The sequence below is a fragment of the Carassius auratus genome, linkage group LG44F, assembly GCF_003368295.1.
Source record: "Carassius auratus strain Wakin linkage group LG44F, ASM336829v1, whole genome shotgun sequence".
In the NCBI taxonomy this organism is placed as follows: Eukaryota; Metazoa; Chordata; class Actinopteri; order Cypriniformes; family Cyprinidae; genus Carassius; species Carassius auratus.
In genome coordinates, this window is record NC_039298.1 from 2,224,154 (window position 1) to 2,248,000 (window position 23,847).

Consider the following 23,847-nt stretch of genomic DNA (forward strand, 5'->3'; position numbering starts at 1 on the left):
TGATGTTGAAGAATCTGACGAAAGGAGTAGGGATAGCATTAAGTGCATTGTGAGATTTGGGGAACAGTTAGGGGTAAGCAAAATTAATCCGCTAAAACTGACAAAGATCATAAATAGGGACATCGGAAATGTTGAGTTTGCTAAAGTACTTTCTGATGGAAATTTGCTAGTTGGATGTAATAATGAAGAACAGGCAAACAAAGCTCTCAAAGTAAAAGAAGTAGGAGGGATTAAAGTTGTCAGCACAAACAAAGTTGGAACTATAAGTAAAGCTAGTGGTCAAAAAGGGATTATTTTCGGTGTTCCTCTTAACATAAGTATGGAAGAATTTAAAGGTAATGTAAAAGGAGGAAAAGTAGTGAATGCGCATAGGCTAAAGTCAGTTGTTGAAGGGGTTAGGAAAGACACTGAAACAGTAGTGATAGAATTCCAAGGGGAGGGAATTCCAAAAAGAGTTATGTTGGGGGTAATGAGTTATATAGTAAGAGAGTTTATACCGGGGCCAGTGAGATGTTTTAATTGCCAAAGATTTGGACATGTTGCTACAAGATGTAGAGAAAAGTGTAGATGTGCACGATGTGGAGGAAATCATGAATATGGCAAGTGTGAGGAGGGAGTAAAACCAAAGTGTTGTAATTGTGGTGAGGGTCACAGTGCTGCCTTTAGAGGATGTGAAGTGTTAAAGAGGGAGATGGTGATTCAGAAAAGGAGAGTGGAGGAGAAGATAACTTATGCAGAGGCAGCAAAACTGGTTAGAGACCAAAATACAAAGCAAAGTGATCAGCCAGGGGATGCAGTTAGAAGAAATAAAGATGTTTCAGAAGATTATATGATTATTGAAAAGAAAAAATTTGTGACATTTATTGCTGGAGTTATTAATGGTACAGCAGGGATTGAATCAAAAACTCAAAAAATACAGGTAGTTGTAATAGCTGCAATACGTCATCTTGGATTGGTGGGCTTGACCTGGGAAGAAGTTAGGGATGAACTTCAGATAAGGTCAAGTCAGGATACAAATGGGTAATACATATCTATGAGGGTTTGTCAGTGGAATGCTAGATCCTTGATGGCAAATGGTCAGGAGTTCAAGCAGTTTATTGAGGAATTGTATATAAAACCGGATGTAATTTGTGTTCAGGAAACTTGGTTGAAATGCCGTTTGGAATATGTTTTACAGGGATATAATGTAGTACGTCAAGATAGGGAAGAAGGGAATGGTGGAGGGTGTGCAACATTTATTAAACAAGGAATACAACATAGGGTGCTGGGAAAAGGGAGAGACCAAGAATATATTTCTGTGGGGGTATGGGGGAGAGGACAGGAAATAGTTATTATAAACTATTATAATCCATGTAAAAATCTGGTTTTAGATAAATTGAAGGAAGTGCATGGACAAGATAGTGGTAGAGTAATATGGTGTGGGGATTTAAATGCACACAATACATTATGGGGAGGGAAACTTATAAACGCTAATGGACAAGTGGTGGAGGAATTAATAGAGGAAAGAGAGCTGGTTTGTTTAAATGATGGCAGGGGTACAAGGATAGATCCTCGTACGGGGATGGAGGCTGTGTTGGATTTGACATTGGTTTCTAATAATTTAGCTAGTAAGTGTAATTGGGAGGTTTGGGAGGAATCTAGCATTGGGAGTGATCATTATCCAATATTTACAACTTTGGATATAGAGATGGAGAGAACATCAGCGCAAGGAAGAGGAAGATGGGTATTTGAAAAAGCAAACTGGGCTAAATTTGAAGAAATTTGTGAGGAAAGATTAGAAGTAATTGAATCAAAGCAAGAAATTAACAACTTAAATAATAACATTTGTACCATACTGCTTGAAGCAGCGTCGGAAACAATCCCAAAAAGTAAAGGAAAAATGACAAGGAAAGCGGTTCCATGGTGGACAGATGAGTGTGGTAAAGCCGTTAGAGCTAGAAATAAGGCTTTTAAACTTCTTAAGAGAATGCATAATTATAATCATTTAATATTATACAAGAAAGCTCAAGCAGTGGTAAGAAGAACTATAAGGCAAGCTAAAAGAAATAGCTGGCAAAGCTTTTGTAGTGAGATTGGGAGAACTACACCAGTGGGTGACGTGTGGAGTATGATAAAAAGAATGGGAGGCAATAAAAGAGAGTGTGGATATCCAGTATTAGAAGCAGAAAGGGAAATTGCAGTAACAGACAAAGACAAAGCAGAAATGTTGGTAAAAACATTTGTACAGATCCATGGGTCAGGGAATCTGAGTGAGGAAGGAAGGAGGAGGAGGGAAATAAAAAAGAGACAACATCTAGAAGAACTAGAAAGAAATGGGGCAACAGAAGTTCAGTCAGTTAACCTCCTGTTTACCCTAGATGAACTGAAAAGAGCCATTAGTAATTTAAATAATACACGGTCGTCTCCAGGAAAAGATCAGATCACAAATATAATGTTGAAACATCTTAAATATGGAGCAATGAAAAAAATTTTAGACTTGTATAATAGAGTATGGGAGGAAGGAAGGTTACCAAATGCTTGGAAAGAAGCTATAATAATTCCAATAAGAAAGCATGGCAAAGATCCTTCTAAACCAGCTAATTATAGGCCAATAGCTCTTACTTCGAATATATGTAAATTAATGGAAAGGATGGTTACAGACCGTTTGACATATTTATTGGAAAAGAGAGGAATATTAACTAAGTATCAAAGTGGTTTTAGAAAAGGAAGAGGAACAATGGACCCTGTTGTATGTTTGGAAAATGAAATTAGAAAAGCTCAGGTAAATAAGGAATCAATAATTGCAGTATTTTTCGATGTTGAGAAAGCATATGATATGATGTGGAGGGAGGGACTTTTGATAAAATTGAAAATGATGAATATAGGTGGAAGAATTTACAGTTGGATTAAAGATTTTATTGGTGCACAGAAGTATACAGGTAAGAATTGGCAATGAATTTTCAAACAGATGTGAGATAGAAAATGGAACTCCACAAGGGAGTGTTATAAGTCCATTAATTTTTTCCATAATGATTAATGATGTTTTTAATCAAGTACAGCTAGATGTAGGTCGATCTCTTTTTGCTGATGATGGAGCTCTATGGAAAAGGGGAAGAAATATTTTGTATATTAATGGAAGGATGCAAGAAGTAATTAGAAAGGTAGAAGAATGGGCATATGATTGGGGATTTAAATTTTCAGTAGAAAAGACTAAGACTATAATTTTCTCTAGGAAAAGAAATATACCAGAGATAAATTTGAAGATGTACGGGAGGTCCTTAGAGAGAGTTAATGTTTTTAAATTTTTAGGTATTTATTTTGATACAAAACTTACATGGGTGGAGCATATAAACAAAGTTATTGAAAAATGTCAGAAGGTATTAAACATCATGAGATGTGTAAGTGGAGTGGCATGGGGGGCAAGTTTTTCATCAATAAAAACTATTTATGTGGCAATGATCAGATCTGTGTTTGATTATGGCAGTGTGGTATATTGTTCAGCTTCAAAAACCCTGTTGGAAAAATTGGATAAAATACAAGCACAAGCTATGAGACAGTGTTGTGGAGCGGTAAAAACAACACCCATTCCTTCTTTACAAGTCCTGGTAGGAGAGATTCCTCTGGAAATGAGAAGGAAACAATTAATGATCAATTACTGGGCTAACCTCAAAGGTCATAAAGAAGATCATCCTACAAAAATGGTTTTAATGAATTGTTGGGAACAAAATAAATTGTGTAGAAAAAGTTTTGGATGGAGTAGTAAAGTGTATGTAGAAGAAATGGAGGTAAATCGGTTTAAGATGAGCCCAACAGTGGTGATTCCTGAAAATGAACCATGGAGTTATACAACTCCCCATATAGATTTACATCTGTTGGAAATTAAAAAAGCAGAAAGAGAAGTAGACATGTCTTCAGCATTCTCTGTACACTTTAGAACACAATATCCTCAATACCTGCAAATATTTACAGATGGCTCAAAAGATCCAGATCGTGAGACAACTGGAGCTGCCTTTTTAGTTCCAGAATGGACAATGAGTTGTATAAAGCGAACATCCAATCATTTGGCAGTATATACTGTTGAAATGATAGCAATACTTTTGTCCTTGCAGTGGGTAGAAGATTATAAACCTGAAAAGGTTTTAATTTGTTCTGATTCACTCTCAGTTTTAAAGAGTCTAAGGTCTTTTAAATCCAGTCATCAAGATATTCTTTTTAGTATTTTACAGATATATTCTAGATTGGTTCAGAATGATATTTTAGTTAGTTTTATTTGGGTTCCATCACACATAGGTATAAAGGGAAATGAGGACGTAGATAAGTTAGCAAAACAAGCCTTGCAGAGAGAAGAAATAGAATTACAAGTTCCTCTAAGCAAGTCTGAAATTAAGGTTTTAATCTGGAAAAAGGTTATTGCAGAATGGCAAATAAAGTGGGACAACAACGAAAAGGGTAGATTTCTCTACAATTTAATTAACAAAGTAAGTAAAAAAATAAGACATATTGGTAAAACAAGGAAAGAAGAGGTTGTATATAATAGAATATTGCTGGGACATTCCAATCTCAATAGTACACTCAGAATATTAGGGAAGCATCCAAATGGACTATGTGATGAATGCAAAGTAGAAGAAACAGTAACTCATGCAATTCTTGAATGTAAGAAATATGAGGAAGAAAGAAGTAGTATGATAGTTGAAATCAAGAAGAATGGAATTCAGGTGGTACATTTTAAATCTTTAATAAAATGGGCAAGTAAAATAAATAGCAAAGCTTTCTTTGAATTTCTTAAAAGGACAGGATTAATGAATAGAATGTAACGCTCTGTTCCACACTCCGGAGCAGAAGGTGGCGGTAATGCACCTAATTACGCTGGTTGCCAGCCGCCGTTAAAAACCAAGAAGAAGAAGAAGAAGAAGAAGAAGACATACGCTTAGGACTAAACTGATCTAGCCTGAAAAATATGCATTTTTTTTTTGCTATCACATTTATGAGTCAGTTGTTGTCATATTTCATTGGTGAGAGGGGCCGGATTCACAAAAATCTTAATAAGAAATAAATTTAAAAAATTTCTTAAAGGAACACTCCACCGTTTTTTGAAATAGGGCTTATTCACATTATTTCCTACATTTAGATAGGTGGGCAAATGCATTTTTGTGTCAGTGCATGCATTGTTTTAGTTTGACTGGGTCAGCGTTAGCTTAGCTTAGCACAATGAATGGAATCCTTTGTTGCCAGCTAGCATGGCCTGAGTAAAAGTGATCAAAAAAATAAAAAAACCCACCTAATTACTTCTTGTGAACTGGGTATTCACAACGAGTACAAATAGCGATCCAGATTAACACTAGGCGATTTCCTAGGCAGATATTGGCTTGGGACTATATTATGGGGAAGCACAGGCGAAGCACTGCTGCTTAGGCGAAGCACTGCTACTTCGGCGCAGAGATATCACGCAACACATGAAATCCCACGACTTCCGTCAACATACCGGCGTGAATAGTAGCTGCCTGGCTATTTTCCTTACAGTACACGAATGGCGATGAACATGGCTGATTTTGAGAGAGACGAAGAGGGTGACTTCTCAGACAGCCAAGAACCAGAACCATACCTATTTGAACCAGAGTTTACAGAAGACGAGCTGCGTGCTTTGGAAATAGAACGACAGTAGGAGACTGCGGTCAAGCCAGCCGCACTTCAGAAAAACACCGTCAAGCCAGCCGCACTTCAGAAAAACACCGTCAAGCCAGCCGCGAGTGAAATTTATATTCGCGTGTATTAGTTGCGATCGCTCAACAGCCTGAGGACGTGAGGATGAGAGCCAACATGAACTGGTGGTGTGAATGTGGGGGAATATGCCAATCTATGCCGACGGAAATAGAGTGTCTTTGCTGTAGAGAGTGGGACATGTTTTTGCCATTGATGACCAGGCTCAACACGTCAGATCAAGATGAGCGTGCCCGAAGTTGTGTCACATCTACAGAGGATTTCACGGCGCTGATCCATTCTGCAGTACTCGATTTTTTTTTCCGGTGTGACAAAGTGAACTGGAAAAAACGCCCCACGCCGAATGGACCAAATGGACAGCTGTCCACAGAGTAAGTGATTATTTTAATCATGACGCATGTATAGATCGACCCATATTATACCTGTATTCACATAGAGTTGATGTTTTCATGTGTTGCGTGATATCTCTGCGCCGAAGTAGCAGTGCTTTCTTCTGTGCTTCCCCATAATATAGTCCCAAGTCAATATCTGCCAAGGAAATCGCCTAGTGTTAATCTGGATCGCTATTTGTACTCGTTGTGAATACGCAGGCCACAAGAAGTAATTAGGTGGGTTTTTTTTATTTTTTTGATCACTTTTACTCCGGCCATGCTAGCTGGCAACAAAGGATTCCATTCATTGTGCTAAGCTAAGCTAACGCCGACTAAAACAATGCATGCACTGACACAAAAATGCATTTGCCCACCTATCTAAATGTAGGAAATAATGTGAATAAGCCCTATTTCAAAAAACGGTGGAGTGTTCCTTTAAGATGAATTCCACGAAGTTCGTAAGAATGTGCAATTCTTGAAAAAATCGTAATAAGTTCTGAAGTATATTCTTAATAAAATCTTTTTTTTATCCTTAAAGGTGCCATATGCAAAAATTGAGGTAAAAATATCCATAACATGACCTACACGCATCAAAAGAATGAGAAGAAATAAGGGCGATGATGTCATTTAAAAAGTGTCAAGTTATAGTGCTGCAGAGATATCAACCTTAATTAGCATTAGCATTACTAGCCCCGGCCCGACAGGTGTCGTAAAACCAGTTTCGGCCGTGGGAGGCGGTATGCGGGCAACATAACCACCAGCCAACCTGCAATACACGAATAACTCGCACGTCTTGTGGGCGTGTCTGAACCTGATGTCAATCATGTGGAAAGTACAGCCCACTACTTCATTTCAGTTCAGGGAAGAGAGCGTCACCCGCTACAGGGAAACAACCGCGCTCGGAAACACAAATCAAATCCGATAAGAAAAGGAGCCGAACCAGAGTAAACATCGGCACTGCTTTTAATCGCTGGAGACAACTGATGGACCTGAAAGAAATGAGGTTTGAGTCCGAACTTGCAACATTTCTTTTGGATTGGTAAGTTAGATGCTGTTAGTATTTCGCTAGAAGTTTGTTTTATATGTTTGTGTATTTGTTTTCGGGAAGTTATAGCATAGAAATGTATCGAAGGCTGTTCGATAAACTTGCTAATGTTAACAATGGCTAACCGTAGCTGCGTTTGATAATTAGCTAGCTATAACTTACCCGTTGTTTTATTTCATAAGTAACCTGCTCTGTCTAGTCTGTTGGTCTCCGTGTCCTCTTTGCTTCGTGGTTTTTCTGTGCGTGAGAAAATTGATGTGTGGTGTGAAAGCATGTAAAAAGAGTCAATTGCGTGTGTCTCACGGTGGATGCTTGAAGCATACTGCCCCCATCTGGTATGGAATGTGGAGTATGACTTGATTTTTTTTGCCAGACATGACAGATGGCACCTTTAAGAAGAAAATAACAGCCGTTATCTGAATGAATACACGACACACTGATAAACTCACACGATTGTCTTTTTACACTTCCGGTAGATTATCCTAATAATCATAATAAGCACGCACCATAGACTGTATATTTTCGTTGTGACTTTGACTGGAGCTCAGCTTCACATTTTTAATATGGCCTGTTTCTGAAAAGTAACTTAGCCTGTCTCAAGCTGCAGCGATATGATTCATTCATTTTTGTGAGGTGTTTTTACGTTCTCATCTGAGTGAACGCTTCCGGTATTTAAGTCTGCGCTTCTACAGCAAATGCATCCTGCGCATATATATGCGCTGAATACTGCCAAAGATGAAAGTGAAAGTGAAAGTGACGTGACATTGAGCCAAGTATGGTGACCCATACTCAGAATTTGTGCTCTGCATTTAACCCATCCGAAGTGCACACACACAGAGCAGTGAACACACACACAGAGCACTGTACATGCACACCACCCACAATTCCGTCCGGCCCGAGACTAGAACCCACAACCCTTCGATTGGGAGTCCGACTCTCTAACCATTAGGCCACGACTTCCCCTTTTCCCCCAAAGATTATGTATTTATAAGCTAAAATTAACGGCGTTCAATTAAAGCTCCCTATCTGACTCGTTTTAGAGTTGCTAATGAGTTTTGAAGTGAGCAAAAAGCAGCGTCACACACAGGCTAATCATGAATGATCGTGTTTACATTGACAGTCATCTTCAGAAAACTCATGCACATCCCTACTACTATGTATTATACATAGCTGTTGTTGTAATGCTTAAATATAACAATTACTTTGAAATAACCCCATAAATTCATTAATTATTATTGTTTGGGATTTAAGACAAGTTTGGGGCTGTCCCTAAATTTCAGAAGTTATTTACGATGATTTTTAAGAAGATTCTTTTCAAGAATTTGAATTCTTTGGTTTTGTCTTAAGAACAATCTTATGAAAACAGATACGGATATTCTTAAGATTAATTTTTTCTAAAGTAAAAAAATAAGAAGAAAACGGCAGTTAAGAAGAAATTTCTTCTTAAGAATGTTTTGTGAATCCAGCCCCAGTTTTGGAGAGATCTGATGTTTCCCCATTCAAAGAGACAGGAGCTGCACCTGCATCCTCGAGAGGCGTTTCAAAGATGGCCGCCGAGTGACATGACTTGTTTTAAAGAGACTTTGGTATATTCTGACAAATGATCTCCGTTTTCTCTTCAGCACAACCTTTGCTGTGACAACTGTCACTCGCATGTGGCCATGGCCCTGAACCTGATGTGCTATGATAACAGCACCTCGTGGAACATGGTGAACCTCTGCCTGCTGGCACTCATTCATGGCAAACACGTCAGGTGAGACCAAACGCTCCTACATGTGTTCGTCTACATGTCATGTATGCATCTTTGAGAATCTGATTTCTTGTATTGATTTGATTTGACTGTGTGATTGGTAATTTTCTAATAATCATGTGTATTCATACACTGACAATTCATACTGTACATTCCTAAACTTACATTACAAAAATTCTTATTTGCATATTAGCAGTGTCAGTGGCACTGATTGGACGAACGCAGCATGCAAGCCTATTTACATAAAGGCTTATACATGCACATCAACATATAATGTATTACAGACTGTACTATCGAGTTTTTACTAAATAGTCTTTTTGAAATAAAAGGGCAGAATAAAACACTCTAATTGATGCATTTTCACCTCAAACACTGAAACGTCACATTTCTGTTACTGTCAAAAGCAGGTGAAAATAAGGCACTTGACTGGGTGTCTGTTGCTAAACATTTAATCATAGCATTCAACGCTTTTTATGATTTCATATGAATTTGTACGATACGCAAGCATGTGGGTCCGTCCCTAAACATAACCAACACTGGACTGTCAGCAGATCGTATGAAAACCTATGAATGAGACATACATTCATCCCAATTAGCAAGTTTTGTCTGATGAAATCTGAGCAGTGCAGCACATCCTGGATGTAACTTCAAAACTCTGTGATGAAAAGCCACATTTGGAAAAATGTGTTTTTTTTTTAACTATAGCACTTAATAGTATTATCTTGTGTATTCTGAAAAAATAATAATAATGTCTGTGTTTGCAGTCATTTTATATCCTAAATTAGATTTGAAGTCCTCTCCACTGCAGGATTGCATAATTATAGGACCGATAAATTGGACCCAGTGCTGTGTTTTGGGTGTCAGCTAATAATGCTCCTACATGACACCTGAAGTAATAAGGGATTGCTCCAGACACAACCTTTTTTTCAGAGACCTGGTTACTGTCTGAGAGCACAATGCATGTGCATTGGCCCCAGGAGGCTTGAGAAGGACTCGCACAGGGATGGGCTGTCATGGTGTCTCTCAGTGGCACCCAGGTATAATTGAAAGCATTGCATTATGTGCGTTTCTCCTGGCCCAATATGTTCAGGATGCATCCATCACTGTTTAATGTGAGATTTCTACTGTCAGTCAGTCACTAAATAAGGAACTGCAGGTATGAAGTGATGATGCAGCTCTTTTGTCCTCCAGCTTGTTGAAGCAGATTGTTGGGGTTGCATCAGAATGTAGAGTAATTGGACGTCACACAGAGATAGAATTTTGACTATCAGCATTAAATCTGGTCCACAACACATTCTTATCTGATATTGTAAAGTAAAAAAAAAACAGGCTATGTTCTGTTGAGGGAAAATGTGATTTCACAATAATAATTTGTCTTCTGTGATTAATGGTCTTTGCATAGGTAAGCACCACCTTTGTGAAAAGAAGTTTGCTTAACTGTTTTAAATGTGCACTTATCTTAAAACTATTTTAGCTATAGCTAAAAATCAGAGGTGGGTAGTAACGAGTTACATTTACTTCGTTACATTTGAGTAAATTTTTTGGGTAACTAATACTTTTTGGAGTATATTTAAAGATGGGTAATTTTTTGGTAATTTTTTTTTACTTTTACTTCGTTACTGTGTGTGACGCTCCTCTCGTTACTTTATCTTAATGCAAATGTTATAAATGCTTCAGTTTATTCCAAACGCGCCATCTACTTTTCTCTTGGCACCATCTCTTGGAGTGATGCCCATTCGCGAATGATTTATTCTTTTGAGTCAATTCTGTTCAAAGGCTTGATCAAACCTTTGCAAACGAGTGAATTGGTTCATGAATCAGTTTGAATGAGTCGTTCAGTTCCCTGCCGCACGCGCTGAGCGTCTGAAGTGGTTCACTCAGAGCTGTAACGTAATCAGCAGTGTTGAAAACGTGGACATGGATCTGCACTGAATTGAAAGCAAATCTGCAATATGCTAACGATGAAGATCTTTATTAGATGAACCGGTGCTGTCTACTGTTCAACAGGTATTAACTGGGCTACATTCAATTACAGTATACACGATATCACTGTGATATTAGTTTGTTGTACGTGTGTGGCTTATAACAGAAGGGAACCAAGCTGAATGCAGCTTCCAAAAGACAAAAAATAGCCGATTAATATTTTATTCATATTAATACGATCACACCGGCATGAGAACATTCAGCGAGTCATATCATCAGCTGCTAAATTCAGATCTGTGATCGCTTGCTGGCGCTGAGCCAGAGATAGATGCGTTTTTACAGCGCTGCGCATTATAACCAATCACACACGGTTCTGTTGAGCTTATGAATGCAATGGCCAATCAGGTGAGTCATAATATATATGTACATTTTTTGGGGTGGATATGAAGTGAAAACTCTGAGTATGTTAATCCATTTCAGAATGGGAGGTTTGTCAAACCAGAGAAAGCAGGGTAACTCATGCCTGTTTCTGAAAAAGAGGTAACTTACCCAGTAACATACTCAGACAAGTGCATTTTACATAACACGTAAAATTGTCTGCCGTAAGATAAGGAAAATGATCTTAATTCAAACAGAAACAAGCATATTTTGAATTTCTTACCCTACTGGCAGATAATTAGCAAAATAAGAAAAATGCATCTTGATTTAAGAATATTTTGATATTTTGACTGGAAACAAAAAAAAATTCTAAGAAAAGCATTTTTTTTTTTTTTTTTTGCAGTGAACGTTCTTTGAACATATTTTCATCATGCAGACATGCTCAAAGTGACAAAAATGGTATCTCCTTTAATACGGGATCCCCTAGACAAGGAGGCTGAATAAATTTGTAGAGTTATTTATTTATTTTTTTGCCATGGAATTTTTTGCCGTGGGATAGGCTACCATCAAAATGAATATCAATTCAATTATTAAACCTTTTTATCTCTGATTATAATAACAGTCTTGTTGGAAACTGAAATATTATTCAGTTACTATTATTACAAAAATCATATACGTTGCACAAACAAGCACATCAATCAAATTAATACAAATAAACACATTATCTGGATAGACATGAGTATACACAAATAATTAAAAGACAAGTATGAACTGTAAGAAAATGGGACTTAGCTAGTTGAATATAGCATGATAATACTCGCCCTCAAAGGGCCTGTTTACACCTGGTCACTTCATGCTTTTTCTCTGATAGGATAGCAATCGAATCCTGAAAAGACAATGTGTAAATGCCCTCCGAAACACTTTCAAAATGGATTTAAATCAGATTGATCAAACCACTTTAGAAGGTGGTCTGGGGCGCATTCCACACAAAACTGGACAAGCTAGTGTAAATACATCCGGCTGTTAAAAGCATAAATGTCAGTTTTACTCCTCCTAAAAATGTTAAAGGGTTAATATGATGCCATTTCAATTTTTGCTTTTTCTTTTGAGTGTTACAAAGAGATACCCAAAGAGAATGTCATATTCTTAGTTTTTTTCACGGTCATCAAGAAAATAGGAGACGGACCACACCAGTGCTGGCTTCGACTCCAGTGGGTTATTACAGTTTAAAATTTGTCAGAGCTAAGCATCTTTATATTTACAATTAAATCTCCATATTATGCATCAGCTACTTTGTTTCCCTTATTTTTTGTAAAACATGTATATAGTGCAAAGACACGCTTTGCCTTATAAAAACTTTAGTATGACTGAGTTTTAAAGCATGACAAGTACAAAACAAAACCAATAGACAGAACAACCTTGGATGGGATCAAAAGATTAAAAAAGGTTTAAATTATTTTTTAAAAATTGGCATAAAAAAAAAAAAAAAAATTGCTTAGAAATTTCCTCCACATATCTCACTCAGCTCTTTCATTAAGGGTTTCCCATTGATCAGCAATTGCGCCTGCAGCTGTGTCTCATTTTGGGACTGTTTTGTGCAGTTGGGGCAGTGTTCGTGTTGTGGTATTGGCGATTCGGCGATTCCATGCAGAATATTTTGAATACCAAAAGCAAACCTGTGAAATCCAAGTGGAAAGGCTCGACAGCAGTATTTATTTTATTGTTTTATAATGGTTTTGTTTTCTTTAGGAATCCTGTAAGCACTTTTTAATTGTTTTTAAGTTGTAATTTTTTGTTCAGATCAAAATGTTATGATATTGTATGTCACAATTGTAAACTGAAACTGAACTTTTAAAGCAGGTTCTAATAATATGTATGGTCTTTTTTTTATAAAATACATTTTATATGTATTATACATTTAACTAAAGGATACTGCAAGCACTTTAATTCCCAACACCCCTACTACCCTACTTTACTCATACTGCATATAAATTGTTCAGTAACCTTGACGGTTAAATGGAGATCCCACTGTGGTCTGGTTAAATCATCATTTACTTATTCCTAACGTTTGCATATGGTGGTGTGTTCTTACAACACAGATCTACCAAATTTGGCTATAAGTTTGATTACATCATAATATAATATAATACAATTGCAGTTAATAGTGGTCATCGTCTGTTTGATTAAGTCTTTGATTTTTCTGTACACTTCTGCCATATGTACAGAAATTGACAGCCACCACTGATAAGCTACTACTAAATATTGTATAAAATTAGTTCCCTTTCAGTCTGTCACGTTCGACGTTACGAATGGGATCTCGCCCGAGAGCCCAATCACCTTCGAGTGGTACAAAACGAGCCAATGGTACACAAAGTACCTTGGTCTGCGGAATTTGCATCGCGAGCTCCGCCCCGCAAAGCGGGTATATAAGGAGCAACGCGAGCAACTCGCATTCAAGCTTTCGCTTTGGAGCCGAGCACATCGCTTGCTGCAATCACTGGAGTGTTTACAAGCAAGAGCTGGTGTTGGTGTGACGGGGCGATTCAGCGGTTCGTCTGGGTTTCCTGCGACAGCTCCCGCGTTCCCCTGAGCGCTTCAACACCCCTAAAAGTGCAATTTCTCTCACAAAAGAGATACGGGCCGATTTGCATCTTTTTAAAGATGTAATTTCGCCCGTGTGTTTCTGGGTGCGGTCGATATATCGCTTCTCGTGGCGGTCACGATCGCTGTGTAACGTGTTTGGGCTTCCAGCACGCTGAGACTGCGTTCGTGGATGACTCATGTTCTCATTGCGGGGACATGACCATCTCGGCGTTGAGATCAAGACTCGATTACCTTAAAAGGTATAGAGTCCCCTCTGCCACACCCCGTTCTAACTTTTCTTCTCGTAAGAGGGCTACTTCGGCTGATGGCCAGGGTGGTCTGAGGGTTACCGTGTGGGCTTCCCCGACGAGCGAACCTCCTCGGGCCACACCCCCCCCACATACGCCACAGCCGGTTGAGTTCCCGGATGAGTTTGCTGGACCCTCTCAGGCTCCTGACATCTCATTCGGGGCTCGTGAAGAGGACCGTATGTCGATAGCCGCATCACAAGGCGGGCTTGAGTCCTCGGGAGATGAGGGTTCGGCTGCGTTGCCTCCCTCGGGAGTGCCAGCGTTGTCCGAGTCCGATAAGCGCATTTTCGAATGCATTCGTCCGATGGATTGGTTTGCAGCGATCGACCTGAAGGACGCATACTTTCATGTCTCCATTCTTCTTCGACACAGACCGTTTCTTCGGTTTGCTTTCGAGGGGCAGGCATATCAGTACAAGGTTCTCCCATTCGGGTTGGCCCTGTCTCCCCGCGTCTTTACTAAGGTCGTGGAGAGAGCCCTGGCTCCTCTCAGGGAACAAGGTGTCTGTATCCTCAACTACCTCGACGACGAGAGCGGTTGTGCAAGCACAGGGATCTGGTGCTCAGACACCTCGCCCGACTGGGTCTTCAGATCAACTGGGAAAAGTGCAAGCTCTCCCCTGTGCAGAGGATCTCTTTTCTCGGTATGGAAATAGACTCGGTCGCCATGTTCGGGCAGCTTACGAACGAGCGCGCGCAGTCACTGCTGAATTGCCTGAGACAATTCAAGGGCAAGAGAGCGGTTCCACTGAAACTGTTTCAGAGGCTCCTGGGGCATATGGCGTCCGCGACGGCAGTCATACCGCTCGGGCTACTCCATATGAGACGTTTCAGCACTGGCTTTACGACCGAGTCCCGAGATGGGTATGGCAACAGGGCACGCTCCGAGTGACCATCACTCTGGCCTGCCGCCGATACTTCACCCCGTGCTTGGACCCCTCGTTTCTACGGGCCGGCGTGCCCCTAGAACCGGTGTCCAGACATGTTGTTGTATCAACAGATGCCTCTGCCACGGGCTGGGGTGCCATGTGCAACGGGCATGCTGCGTCAGGCTCCTGGACAGGACCCCGACTTCAGTGGCATGTCAATTGCCTCGAGTTGCTAGCAGTACGTCTTGCTCTGCACCGCTTCAGGGCCCTGCTGAAGGACAAGCACGTTCTGGTCCGTACGGACAACACTGCGACCGTAGCGTACATCAACCGTCAGGGTGGTCTACACTCCCGCCGCATGTCGCAACTCGCTCGCCATCTCCTCCTGTGGAGTCAAAAGCATCTGAGGTCGCTTCGTGCCATTCACATTCCGGGCAGGCTCAATCGTGCAGCCGACGAGCTCTCACGGCAGCAGTCTCGCCCCGGGGAATGGAGACTCCACCCCCAGTCGGTTCAGCTGATTTGGGAACACTTCGGAGACGCTCAGGTAGACCTTTTTGCCTCTCCAGAAAATTCCCACTGCCAGTTGTTTTACTCCCTGACCGAGGGCACCCTCGGCACGGACGCCCTGGCACACAGCTGGCCGCTGGGCCTGCGCAAGTATGCGTTTCACCCAGTGAGACTTCTTGCACAGACGTTGTGCAAGATCAGGGAGGAGGAGGAGAAGGTCCTCATGGTTGCGCCTTTTTGGCCCGGCCGGACCTGGTTCCCCGAACTTGTACTCCTCGCGACAGCCCCTCCCTGGCCAATTACTCTGAGGAAGGACCTTCTTTCTCAGAGACGGGGCACCCTCTGGCACCCACGCCCCGATCTGTGGAACCTACATGTGTGGGTTCTGGACGGGTCACTGAAGGTTTAGGTACCTTGTCACCACAGGTGGTAGCTACCATCACTTCAACTAGAGCCATGTCCACCAGACATGCCTATGCTTTGAAGTGGATCTCTTCGTCACTTGGTGTTCTTCACGGCATGAGGACCCCTGGAAATGCCTGATTGGGTCAGTGCTTTCCTTTCTTCAGGAGGGGTTGGAACGAAGGCTGTCTCCTTCCACCCTCAAGGTCTATGTGGCTGCCATTTCAGCTCACCATGACCCTGTTGAAGGTAAGTCTCTTGGGAGGCACGATCTGATCATCAGGTTCCTGAGAGGAGCAAGGAGGCTCAATCCGCCTCACCCCCTCAGCAAGTCCCCTCTTGGGACTTCGCAGTGGTTCTATCAGCACTGCAGAGAGCTCCCTTCGAACCCTTGCTCTCAGTAAAGCTAAAGTTTTTATCTTTGAAAACTGCGCTCCTGACGGCTTTGGCTTTGGTGAAGAGGGTCGGGGACCTGCAGGCATTTTCAGTTGACGAAGCGTGCCTGGAATTCGGGCCGGCTAACTCACATTATCTTGAGACCCTGGCCTGGGTATGTGCCCAAAGTTCCCACCACTCCTTTTAGGGATCAGGTGGTGAGCTTGCAAGCGCTGCCCCTGGAGGAGGCAGACCCTACCCTGGCGCTGCTCTGTCCAGTACGTGTGCTCCGCACCTACGTGGACAGAACTCTGTGCCTTAGGACCTCAGACCAGCTCTTTGTCTGTTACGGAGGCCAGCAGAAGGGAAAGGCTGTCTCCAAGCAGAGGTTATCCCACTGGATAGTGGATGCTATTGTCCTGGCTTATCAGGCTCGAGACCTACCATGCCCCCTAGGGGTGAGAGCTCACTCAACTAGGAGCGTAGCTTCCTCCTGGGCGCTGGTGCATGGCGCCTCGGTAGCAGACATCTGTAGAGCTGCGGGCTGGGCAACACCTAACACATTCACAAGATTTTATAATCTCCGTGTAGAGCCCGTGTCCTCCTGAGTACTCGCCCCTTTGGGCCAGTAAGGACCTGCTCGGTGTCAATCCGCTTGCTGCGCCATTCCACTCCGCGGACTGGATGCGTGCCCTATTCCCCTCAGGTGAGTTCCTCAGTCAGAACCCTGGGTTCCTCCAGCACTGTTGAGGTCAGCCATGTGTGGGACTAGGTGCCTCCATGTGTCGTGATTCCCCTTCTGGGTAATCCCACGTGTGTATGTCCACAGTAAGTCTCTCCGCAGCATGTGTCTTTCCCTTGGCAAGCCCTTTGCCAGCTCTGTCGTTGAAACTTCCACCCTGCGGGCTGGGTACCTCAGAGTTCTTATGTATCACCACCTTGGTAGATACCTGCCTTCTGTAAGTCCTCCCGTGGGCAGGCAGCCTGCTAGCATATGTCCAGCTGGAATATGCTACCCAGTGTATTCTGTGTGAGCTATAGGCCCTCACTCGTGCTGGCCTCACGACAGGGTGCTATCACTCACAAGGGTCGCTGGAAGACAGCCATGTGGCATTTTGTAAGGGACCCCATTCGTAACGTCGAACGTGACCGACTGAAAGGGAACGTCTTGGTTACGTATGTAACCCTCGTTCCCTGAAGGAGGGAACGGAGACGTTACGTCCCCTTGCCACATCGCTGTTCCGCTGAACGGCCGGGTCTCTGGCTCGGCTCCTCAGCGAAGACTTGAATGCGAGTTGCTCGCGTTGCTCCTTATATACCCGCTCTGCGGGGCGGAGCTCGCGATGCAAATTCCACAGACCAAGGTACTTTGTGTACCATTGGCTCGTTTTGTACCACTCGAAGGTCATTGGGCTCTTGGGCGAGATCCCATTCATAACGTCTCCGTTCCCTCCTTCAAGGAACGGGGGTATACACATAACCAAGACGTTTTCCGTAAAAATTGATTTGCAATGATTTTTGTTTTAAAAAGCGCTATGCAAATAAACTTCAAATGAGTTCTTAATGACAGCTTTCCTAAAAATATATCCCATTCCTAAAATAAGAAATATTCCAATATATCGCCTTGCTGACAGTATCGCAACATATTGTATTCTAGTGATGTGTCGTTCTTGAACGATTTGTCCATTTTGAACAAATCTTTAATGTGACTCGGGAAGAACGGGGAGTGATTCATTCAGTCGTGCACGCGCAATATTCTATAGGTTCTGTTTCGCTAGTAGTAATTCATCTGTGTCAGTCAATCCGGTCTTGAGCTGGAAAGAGAATTGATTAGTTCATAGTTCGGGTCTATCAGGTTTTTGACTCGTTCCTTAATCATGTGACATACCCTAACCCATACGTTAAACCAATGCAGTATTGAGCCGGAAAGAGAATTGATTAGTTCATCTTTTGGGTCTTCGGGTTGTTTGTTCTTTTGTCACATGACGGGACAACATTGGCTAGAGTAATTCTTTAATTTACAACTTTCCTTACAAATAGGTGCATAGTACTTATTTATAATTACTGGTTATGCTTTAAATTTTGTCCATATGATGGTGAAATCACTTTGATAGATTTTTTTTTACAGTGGATTCTAATCTTCAAAAATGACCTTGTATGGTTTATGTCGGCGTTCACCGTTTAGATTAGACTACAGAAATGTAGTGTTACTTGTTTAGGATTCTAAATGTTATTTGCTTTTGTCATTATGTCCTTTTTGAGCATTCTTCTTGTACATATTAGTCCAAAATGTCAAGTTTACCTAGGAAAAGCAATTATACCAGAAAACTTCATTAGATTAAAAATGAACAAACTATACATTGAATTGTAGGCTTGGATTATATAGCCCAATTTATTTACTGATAGACAGTCAAAAAGACAAATTAATTAATATTTTATAACTGGGCTTTATAAAATACCACAGATCATGAAGAAACTATAACAAAAAAAAACACAGTAACAGAAATAGCGTATGGGCCGTCACATTAAGGAATGACTTGAACCCGAAGACTTTTCAAACAAGTGAGCTATAATCACAGACTGGAGACCCAGGTAAAAGAAACAAAAAACAAAATTGGTCTCTTCTGTATCTTATCTTAGTTTTGTATTGTTTGTGTGATCAACTAGACATGTTGGGGAAGTAACGCGTGACTTATTACATTTTGCTAAAATGAACAGAATTACTATCGATTTGTTCATTTTGCTTAAGACGCAAAAAGTCGGAGTCAGTAAAATGATCCGAACTTCATCACTATTGTATTGCCAGATTCTTGGCAACACACAGCTCTACTCATTTTGGTTACTCCATGTCATCAAATTGGTCACATCGTCATTACTCTTTTGGTATGGTCTGTTGCATTCAAACTGCACCAGAGTTTGTTTGGAAGTGGACGGATACCCATCTTTTTAGTGATCTCTATCCACTTGTTTGGTGGGAGTACCAGAGTTTGGATGGCAGCATTAACACTCAAACGTACCATACTAACAGAAATCACACTAGGGTTTTTAATCTAACTAAACAAGTGTGAGTGCACCCTTTATTGAATTGGATTAAAAAAAAAAAAAAAAAAGGCACCAGACACCACCTCTTCAGATAATTTTTATTTATTTGAGGCTGCTGGGGATACAGACCAGAAAGCTTTCCAAACCGTTTAAGCAAACAGGGAAAACCTGCCATATGAATAAAGCACTGAATTGAAGAGATCTCCAAGTATTATGCAAAATGCCCAGGACCATTTCAATTACCACGTCTCCCACATCCCCGTCCACATCCCTGACCGCTTCACTGTCCACGACCGCCACCCTGTCCACGACGCTGTCCACTTCCCTGTCCCTGACCGCTACCCTGACCACTTCCCTGTCCGCGACCCTGACCACGACCCTGTCCGCGACCCCGTCCACGACCCTGACCGCTTCCCTGTCCACGACCCTGACCGCTACCCCGTCCCTGACCTTGACCACTACCCTGACCACTTCCCTGACCGCTACCCTGTCCCTGACCTTGACCGCTTCCCTGTCCACGACCCTGACCGCTTCCCTGTCCACTTCCCTGACCGCTACCCTGTCCCTGACCTTGACCGCTACCCTGACCGCTTCCCTGTCCACGACCCTGACCACTTCCCTGACCACTTCCCTGTCCCTGACCACTTCCCTGTCCACGACCTTGACCGCTACCCTGACCACTTCCCTGACCTTGACCGCTACCCTGACCGCTTCCCTGTCCACGACCCTGACCGATACCCTGACCGCTTCCCTGTCCACGGCCCTGACCACTTCCCTGTCCCTGACCGCTACCCTGACCCTGACCGCTACCCTGACCCTGACCGCTACCCTGACCCCTTCCCTGTCCCTGACCACTTCCCTGTCCACGACCTTGACCACTACCCTGACCGCTACCCTGACCACTTCCCTGACCTTGACCGCTACCCTGTCCACGACCCTGTCCACTTCCCTGACCGCTACCCTGTCCCTGACCTTGACCGCTACCCTGACCGTTTCCCTGTCCACGACCCTGACCGCTACCCTGACCGCTACCCTGTCCGCTACCCTGTCCCTGACCTTGACCGCTTCCCTGTCCACTACCCTGACCGCTTCCCTGACCGCTACCCTGTCCACTTCCCTGACCACGACCTTGACCGCTACCCTGACCACTTCCCTGTCCTTGACCATAACCGCTTCCTTGACCACTACCCTGACCATATCCGCTTCCCTGACCACTACCTTGACCGCTACCCTGACCACTTCCCTGTCCCTGACCATAACCGCTTCCCTGACCACTACCCTGACCTTGACCATATCCGCTTCCCTGACCATAACCACTTCCCTGACCTTGACCATATCCGCTTCCCTGACCACTACCCTGACCATAGCCACTTCCTTGACCATAGCCGCTACCCTGACCACTACCATAACCACTTCCCTGACCATAACCACTTCCTTGACCATAACCGCTACCCTGACCACTACCATAACCACTTCCCTGACCATAACCGCTACCCTGACCACTACCATAACCACTTCCCTGACCATAACCACTTCCTTGACCATAACCGCTACCCTGACCACTACCATAACCACTTCCCTGACCATAACCACTTCCCTGACCACTACCATAACCACTTCCCTGACCACTACCATAACCACTTCCCTGACCATAACCATATCCGCTTCCCTGACCATAACCGCTCCCCTGACCACTTCCCTGACCACTTTGCGGACTGCTTTCCTGATCACTTTCCTGAACACTTGGTTCACTACATGCATGGCCACAGGTGGTTGGACAACATTTCTGTGTGGCAGGACACTGGCCATCATGGAAACAGATGTCAGCACATTCTGGAACGCTCTGCGGTTTGGGACACTGACCCGGCTTCACTGCATGGACACAGATAGCAACCGTTAGTCTGTGTATACAGACTGTATGCCACTTCAATATACAGCAAAAAAACAATACATTTTACCTAAAGCGTAAATTCAAATTACTCTTTGTAAAGCCATCCTGCATTTAAAACCATCCAAAGGGATTTAAAGGTGGGGTATGCATTTTCAAAAATGCTTTAGAAAGCCAAGTTGGGAAGAGTACCAAAAATGTTTTGCCAATCAGCAGTAAGGGGCATGTCTACTCATGAATGGGGAGGGGCGATCACTCATTGCATACAACGGACATTAGATGAGTGACAGATGTTGGATTAAAAACGAATAAGCCAGAGGAAAACATATGGGGAACAAAAGGATGCTTAAGGTAAGGCAAGTATGACCTTTGAAAATATTGGATCAGTTTTCCAGGGCCGGAGAGAACAAATAGCTATGCACCTGTGGGCAGAGCTATTAAAATGGAGGCGAGACCCTTTTGGGGAAGGGGCATGTGTTTTTTTTTTCCGCATTGGCTAACAGAAATCACTTATTATGGAACTCAAACCTACTTTTGATAAAGGCAAAATCATCCCAAAACAATGACCAATACCTGTATAAGGAGCTGTACAGTAATGTCCACTTCCACAGCACTTCTCATCGTTGGGACAGTCAGAGTCACTGTTACAGGACCCATTAAACAAGCTTCCAGATGTTTGAGGTGGACACTCTCCTGGCTTTGCTGTCATACAGACATGTCAAAGAGCATCACCGAGGGCACTTCCATTCACTTAGTGACATCACAAAAAAATCTTACTTTTCCAGGTAAAGTTCTACAATCAGCCCCCCCCCCCCCCAATCCCAACCAAGGAAATGTGAAAAATTAAACCAGTAACTGTTTTGGTAAGCCTTTTCTAGCAAGTATCGGAGAAAATAAGAGCATCTGATTTTGTGCTCTTAGTGATGTGGCAAACCAAAGCAGGGGCCAGATTCACAAATCTTAAACATAATTTATGATAAATTCCAAGAGGGTCGTAAGAAGATTCTTAAGTGCAACGGAGTTCTCATGTTCTGAACACCTGAATTCTTAAAAAAAAAAAAAGTATGAGTGAACGTGACACTGATAAACATCTTTTTGCACTTCCTGCAGATTACCGCTATAAAGCAGAAGCACACAATTTGTCCGAGTCGGACTAGTACTCAGCTTGCATTTTAATGCAGCGTTCTTGAACTGCTACTAATCCGGTCCATTCATGCGCTGAATGCGGCCAAAGATTGCTGCGTTTATAAAATTAAGCATTAAATTAAAGCTCCTACTTGACTTATTTTTATAGTTGCCATGGAGTTTTGAAGTCAGCGAAAAGGAGCGTCACACAGGCTTATCGTTACCAATCATGGTTTACATTAACGGTAACCATGAGCTCTTCAGACAACTCATGCACATCCCGATTCAGGGTTAACTTGCATAGCTAGTGTTGAAATGAATAAATAAAATTGAAATAACCCAATAAATTCATTGAAGTCTTACTGTTTGGGATTTAAGACAATTCTGGAACGGTCTTAATTTTGTGATTGAGAACTTGTATTCAAGTGCTGGCTCGTGTTTGTTTAAATAGGAATACTTAAGTTTAATTGGTCTCTGCTTAAAGCTTACATTTAATTCAATGCGTCACAGGGGTTTATTTTGTGGACCTTAGCAGTCAAAAGCAACATCATGCATGTCCTCCAGAGCAGTCTCGATCAGGAAAATAACCTCGTTGGGTCAGCATGACCATTAGAAGCACTAGACAGTAACCAGCCACTAGTGCAATTTGTCAAATCAGGGACTACACAAGGAGTCTTCAACCTTAATACAAAACTTACATTGAACTGTCAAATCAAAAGGGCTTCAAAACCTAATATTCATCCCTAAACCATTAGCTTCAGAAGACCTTACTCCCTTATTTTTTGCATTTCTTTAACAAGTTAACAGATTTTCTCACCTGCAGTTTGTCCTTGAGTACCATCTGTTGTGCTCAAGTATCCAGAAAGACAACATAAAACCACAATCAATGAGCAGTACAATCGAGCCGTCATCGTCCCAACCTGCAATCTCATAATGAGCCCTACTATAAAATGCACTGAATTGAAGAGTGGACAACAATGCACACAAATAATAATGTGGCTGCAATAGAAATCGCTGTAAAAATGGGGTTTTTAAAGAGCCAAGGAGATCAGGTCAACTCCAACCCTGATCAAACTCACCTGATCTGAAGATCTTGATTAGCTTGTTCAGATGTGTTTGATTGAGGTTGGACAATATGAAGGCTGCAGTGCTTTCACGCCATGTCATAATAATTAAGGTAGTCTAATTACAAGAGTATTGTGTGTTTCTATGGTTCCAACGCTAAAATGCCGGTGCTTCCTTCACTCGCTCGCTGACTGAATACCTCTTTCTGGTGAATTCTCTCGTCAGAAACAACAAAGTGCAGATGTTTGTATGAACCGGTAAATAAGATATTGATTTCACAGTGTTAACAGTTTCAGTGATTTTAATGGGAGTTTTTGAGAGTGATTGAACTCTAGACTGTCAGTGAAAATGATTTTTGATTATGTAAATGTAATTTGCTCTTTATGAACAATGAAAATTAGTAGCAGTTTTTATATCACATTGACTTTGAATATAAAGTCAGTCGTATTAAAAATATGTTATGGCATGACACCTATATCTGTTACTTAGATAAACAGACAGATGTTCTGTATCT

General features: G+C 42.1%; 2 protein-coding genes across 2 annotated transcripts in view; one reads left to right on the plus strand and one right to left on the minus strand.

Moving 5' to 3' along the window:
• LOC113068308 (transmembrane protein 222) overlaps nucleotides 1-23,847 on the plus strand; it is a 35,311-nt gene that overhangs the window by 8,406 nt on the left and 3,058 nt on the right. Inside the window, exon 5 of the mRNA XM_026241008.1 lies at nucleotides 8,736-8,866. Within this exon, the coding sequence (XP_026096793.1) occupies nucleotides 8,736-8,866 (131 nt within the window). The remainder of the gene's footprint in view (nucleotides 1-8,735; nucleotides 8,867-23,847) is intronic.
• On the minus strand, nucleotides 19,342-23,268 carry LOC113068306 (hornerin-like). The gene is made up of 5 exons (XM_026241005.1): nucleotides 23,086-23,268; nucleotides 21,717-21,845; nucleotides 20,840-21,127; nucleotides 20,170-20,797; nucleotides 19,342-19,839 (listed from the first exon to the last, which is right to left on the minus strand). The coding sequence occupies exons 1-5, from the start codon at nucleotides 23,198-23,200 to the stop codon at nucleotides 19,536-19,538; spliced, it is 1,464 nt and encodes a 487-aa protein (XP_026096790.1). The 5' UTR covers nucleotides 23,201-23,268; the 3' UTR covers nucleotides 19,342-19,535.